At 47.3% G+C, this 5,850-nt stretch overlaps 1 protein-coding gene across 5 annotated transcripts in view; it reads right to left on the bottom strand.

Moving 5' to 3' along the window:
• Dhx32 (DEAH-box helicase 32 (putative)) overlaps nt 1-5,850 on the bottom strand; it is a 67,265-nt gene that overhangs the window by 459 nt on the left and 60,956 nt on the right. For all 5 annotated transcript variants that reach the window (XM_037209655.1, XM_028868773.2, XM_028868792.2 and 2 more), the window contains exons 8-11: nt 4,655-4,846; nt 3,463-3,612; nt 2,168-2,355; nt 881-1,062 (exon numbers count right to left, since the gene is read on the bottom strand). In XM_037209655.1, coding sequence (XP_037065550.1) covers nt 881-1,062; nt 2,168-2,355; nt 3,463-3,612; nt 4,655-4,846 — 712 coding nt within the window. The remainder of the gene's footprint in view (nt 1-880; nt 1,063-2,167; nt 2,356-3,462; nt 3,613-4,654; nt 4,847-5,850) is intronic.

Raw genomic sequence — 5,850 nt, 5'->3', positions numbered from 1 at the left:
CTGTTCATTGAAAACAAACAATAACATGAGAGCAGGGACCGGCAGACAGACGTCAGGAGTGTGTGAGTCTGCCCCAGCCCCAGAGGGTACTTGTAGACCTGGTATTTCATTTGAAGACCTGGTACCTTGTTCTGCCTCTAGATAACAACACTGGTTTTAGTTCAGTCTTCACTGCACTTCCCAATGTCCCTTCTCTAGTCCAAGGCCATCACGAGGGGGATCAGAGCGTATGCTTGGAGAGAGCTTCGGGTAAGCAACAGCAGAGCGTCGTTGCCTCTTAACCTCAGTTCTCCTGAATCCACTCGTGTGAGCTGTGACCTTGAACACCATGAGGTGTCTTTAGACTAAGTCTGGAGTCATCTCCGAGAGTCTCTGTCCTCACTGTTGCCCTTCCTGTCCTTTCTCCACTTAGCAGCTATACAGAGATCTTTATAGCATAGAGAGGCCTTCCTCTTGCTTAAAACACCAACTACTGTGCATTGTACTGGGGATAACATCCGAACCCTTCTGTGCCCTACAAAGAAAGCCCTACACCCTCTGGGAACTGCCTGTCTCTTCAGCCTCACCTTCCTTCCTCCTGAGTCACCCCTCACCCCCAGCTCCAGCCAGTGGCTTATCTGTTCCTAAAAGCTGGCTGAGTCCATTCTACACGGTCAGTGCATTGGTGCTTCTCTCTTGCATGGTTCTGGATGACACCATGCTGTGTTTTATATTTCTCCCTAAGCTGTAATCTCAGGCAGGCATGCGTCTTAGGTGTCATCCATGTAAAGACAGGCACCAGGAAAAAAATCTCCTAACTGAGAATAAAATAATGCAGTGTGTGCTTCATTTCTACAAGGGTGAATTCAAAAGAAAGCCCTTCCTTCTCAGGTAGACTTACAGTTCAGGGGAGACCGCTGAGGTCACCCTGATGTAGTTGTTCTCGGATATGCTGAACTGATGGAAGAGGACCCACTCCGGCATCTTCTTGGTGATGGAGTAGCTTGACAGTGGATGCAGCTGAGCAACCTGCTTGTGTGTGAGCATTAAGTAGTTACCAGACCCATCAACATCCCGAGCAATCTAAAGGGTTCAAAGAAAAAAGAAATGTTTGATACACAAATATTTTAGTTGAAAAATTTTATACAGAACAGCTAAAACTAAATTTGTCACCCATGTTTCCTGTTTTCAGATAATAGAAAATAAGTCACAATGACTTTTGTGGTGATATATTGCTTGTACTCTTAATAAAGCTTGCCTGAAGAGCAGAGGACAGTTAGCCATAGAGGTCAGGCAGTGGTGGCACACACCTTTAATTCTAGCACTCAGGAGGCAGAGATCCATCTGGATTTTCTTGAGTTAAAGGCCACAGTGGACTACATGAGATTAATCCAGTCTAAAAGAGAAACAGAGCCAGGAAGTGGTGGCACACACCTTTAATCCCAGCACTAGGAAGGTTGACACAGGAAGTGATATGGCTGGGTAGAGAGAGGAATATAAGGCAGGAGGAGGGAGGAATTTGCGTATTCAGGCTGAGGAGTTGGTGAGGTAAGAGGTGGTGGCTGTGGATTCGTGCAATAGACTTTTGTCTTACAACTTGAGATAGTGATGATGTTAGCTTCAGCACCTTAGGGTAAAGTAAATGTTTGGGTCATGAAATAAAACGAAGCGCACCATCAGCTCTGCTGTGAACTGCCCATGCTACCAAGGCTTTATGCCTGGTGTTTAGCTCAGTTCATCCTTACGGTACCCTCTTACACAGATAACCTACCTTTCCTCACAGATGAAGAGATCTATACTGATTCATCTATCTCTCCATTAAGACTGCTCATTGGGGTACAGTGTTGCCACTTCTGATCTGAAGAACATACTTCTGTCATGGACATTAATTAGCTTCTCAATGGAAATGAAAAACAACTGAGGCAGTACTTGGACTCACTGGGCATTCAGATCACTAGTGAAAGGGAAAGAGGAGCTGTGCTGTCTACCTCCCTCTCTAGGACAAAATTAACAGAGTATTCTGGCTTGAGAAGTGTGCTTAAATACCAAATCTTAAATAACATCTCTTTAGTGTTATTTTAAAAGTTAAGGTCAATAAAACCATCACCTAAGTGAGATTGCTAGCCAAGTCTCCCGTGTATGCGGAAACTCACTCCACACATACCAAAGCAGCTCTGCTCCTGCTTACCTGCATAAAGTAGCCAGAGAGCAGCGCTTTCTTGATGTTCAGACTATTTTCCTTGGAGCCAAAGGCAGGCTCTGCATAGGGAAGCTCGATCCGCTTGATGATTTCTAAGAGTTCTGCTCGGATAACGTCTGCCATCCTGAGAGCAGAACAGTTGAGGAAGTAATCTTGACACCATTTCTCCACACAGTCTAAGGGAGAACAAAAGGCCACTCAGAAATGATGTGTTAGTCTTCTTTAAGCTCTACTGAAGGTCACGTGAGTGAGTGGCAGGAAGGCAGCTAGGATAGGGCTCTCCATTGGCTGTTGGATCGGCCACACCTGTAGCAGCTGCTGAGGTTCTGTGAACCCAGCATACTGGAGACTGGGGCATGCTGGAGACTGCATTAGCATCTGCACTTGCGTCTCTGTACAGCAAGGATGTATACAGCTAGAGACCCAAAGCTAGAGGGGAGCTGTTAGCATCTATCCCTCTGATCATCCCATACTTCATTTATTAAGGCCCTACCAGGCTGACCTGGGAGTTCATTATGTCACACTTGAGCTCCTTGTCTACCCTGGGTGCCACTTTCTTGTAATCCAAATGTACTAGTCTGATTCTGTTTCAAGGTACTTTCTTGGTATCTGCAGCTGCATCTTGACTGAAGAATGCAGATGACCTTGGTCCAGTGGACATGAGACCCTCATCTATCTGTCCACTTGTCCCACTCAGAGCAGCAGGAGTACGCACTTGGTCAGACACCATCACTCAGCCTGGTTTGCAAAAGCTGACCACAGTCCCTCCAGTCCATTTAGGAACACTGACCCCTGCTCCTGACATGATCTTACTGCCTTGCAAACTGACCTCAAGATTTTTCCACATCATTTCAAATATTTTTCACATTATTTCCTAGACCAAAGGAAGTAGAGGCTGGTCTGTGGGAAGCAGAAGAGCCTTCTGTGGGAAAGGGAGCTGATCCAGTTCCGTCCCCTGCCCTGCAAGAGGTGATGCCAGCTTCCCCAGCAGTGGGCCTCTCCTGTGATACTATGATATCCACTGCAGTTCAGGGACACCAAGGGCACCAGTGGTGTCTGCTCCCCCCACCCCAACTCTATTTTGTTACTGTGCTTCAGGCATGCTGCTCTGAAAGCTCCAGGGTACTAAAGGAGTAAGGAGTCCCAACCCCAGACTCCTGCTGTGACATGCTAGGCCTCTCAGTGGCTAATGGAGCTAGCAAATAACAATTCAAGTATCTGAGCCTCATTTGGGGAAGGGAGAAGGAACGAGAAGGTGGTTTCTGGGGATCATGTTAACGTACGCTCATTGGTAGAGTTCAGAGCTGTGTCTTGGTAGGCCCTGTAGACGTTGATGAGTGTAAAATGATCACCTTCAGGGTGCAAGAACGTTTTCCAGCAAGTCTCAGCAGCCTCCTCAGCACCATGAGACACGTGCAAAAAGCAACTGGGAGCTTTAAGATGCAAAAGGTCACAGTCAGCAATGCAGAGGACACTTCACCCTGGCCCAGCGTGCCCAGAGGACCCCTGTCTGAACCCATTCTTGTCTTGGTTCTCTGAATCAATACGTTGTTTTTTTGGGGGGGGGGTTGTTTTTGTTTTTGGTTTTTTGGTTTTTTTCGAGACAGGGTTTCTCTGTGTAGCTTTGCACCTTTCCTGGATCTCGTTCAGTAGACCAGACTGGCCTCGAACCCACAGAGATCCACCTGGCTCTGTCTCCCGAGAGCTGGGATTAAAGGCGTGCAGTGCACCACCACCACCACCACCCGGCAATACATTGTTCTTCATGTTCTTGTTTACTTGGAAGTCAAAGAAACTGAGAGGGAGTTGTCTTAATTCTTTCTCCTTTGTGTGCATGTTGCTTTGCCAATAATGGTTAGTACCCTGCTCATGGTCCAGCGGAAGCAGGGTGTCAAGGGGCCCAGCGGGTCAGACACAGGATTAGGACTACGTTCTGATGCGGCACAGCATTTAGTCCATGCTGCTGTCAAAGAATATAGAAAATAGAGGAGCCAGAGTCAGCGAAGCTGGCAGGAAACACACAGCCACACGGTTCTTGGGGAGGCGCTGTCTCATGACTGTTGTGTTGGTGTTGTTGTTTGCACTACACACTAGTCCTTTCGGCAAGAAGCCAGGCATGACCGTTAGAATTTCTGCATTAAGGTAATTTAAAAAAATCTCCTCTTTTCAGTCTATTGAAACACTACCGCAGGCCTGTTGTGGCGCACACCTTTAATCCCAGCACTTGGGAGACAGAGGCAGGCGGATCTCTGAGTTTGAGACCATCCTAGTCTACAAAGTGAGTTCTAGGGCAGTCAGGACTACACAGAGAAACCCTGTCTTAAAAATAAAAACAAAACAAAACAAAAAAACAAAAGCCTACTTTACTATTATCTGCAAAGTTAGGTGGATCAACCACTGTCCCTGCTGCACACTCCATTTAAATCTATACTCGGCGTGGATTCATGGTACAAAGGAAGGGTCATTAAGGAATACCTGTTACCATGGCAGCGATGGTTAGCATTTCATCTACACAGTCAAATTCACAGGCTGCTAAGATAGACTTTGAGAGCTGTGGATCCAGAGGAAACTCAGACATGATGATTCCAAACTCGGAGAGATTGCCATCATTGTCCAGGGCTGCCAGGTAATCTAAATCTTCCAGTGCTTGCATCAGGCTTTCTGGGGCTAGGAAAGAAAGAAAGGGGGGGGGGGAAAGGAATACATTTTGCACAACTGAGATGGAGCAGTGGGTAATGATTTTCCATTTTTGTATAAAACAAGCAACCAATGAACAAAACCTGTGAAGCAAGAATGGGCCAGACACTAAGTCAGTAGATTCTGAGGGGCTGCCAGGGCCCTTATGGCTGTATAGATAAGAGCCCTGAGAGAGTGGCAGTGCAGAGGACAGCCAGGGACTCCTTGCATTTTGAGGCTTTTTGAGGCTGTCCTGAGGGGTCAAAGATGACTCTGGGGATCTGAGACCTCTGCTGACCAGGCAGCAAGGTTCCAGTCAGTGTGACTGGCGGGAACATAACTGGTGTTCACGGAGCAGCCAGAGCAGAGTCTGCTCCCACCAGCCGCCAGCCAGTGAGCCGAGCCTGCTGCAGGCTCAGGAAGCTGGCTGTGTGAGCAGCCCCTGCACCAGTCTACAAAGCCAGCCCCGAGTGTACTTAAGGGAAGGCAAAAATATCCATTGCTCAATACCCAGGAAACTGAGGTCTGACAAGGAGAATGGGCAGAACAAAGACAGAGAAAACAGAAACACCACAGACACACAGACACACAGACACAGACACACACACGAGGTGACTGCAGACAGACTGACTTTCCCCATCCCTCATTTCTTTTCTTTTTTTTTTTTTTTTTTTTTTTTTGGTTTTTCGAGATAGGGTTTCTCTGTGTAGCTTTGCGCCTTTCCTGGAACTCACTTGGTAGCCCAGGCTGGCCTCGAACTCACAGAGATCCACCTGGCTCTGCCTCCCGAGTGCTGGGATTAAAGGCGTGCGCCACCACAGCTCGGCCTCCTCATTTCTTTTAGATAACATGGGCACCACTTCTGTGTGTGTTATAGCCACTCAATTTCCACAAAGAAGTCCATTTCATCTCTGACCATGTGGAACCAAGTTCTATTAAATATGCTTTTTCACCTGTCTACCTGGTATCCCAATAAAGGCTACTCAGGGAAGCCA

The sequence above is a fragment of the Peromyscus leucopus genome, chromosome 1 (assembly GCF_004664715.2).
Source record: "Peromyscus leucopus breed LL Stock chromosome 1, UCI_PerLeu_2.1, whole genome shotgun sequence".
NCBI classification, from domain to species: domain Eukaryota; kingdom Metazoa; phylum Chordata; class Mammalia; order Rodentia; family Cricetidae; genus Peromyscus; species Peromyscus leucopus.
This window is presented reverse-complemented; position numbering and strand designations above follow the sequence as displayed.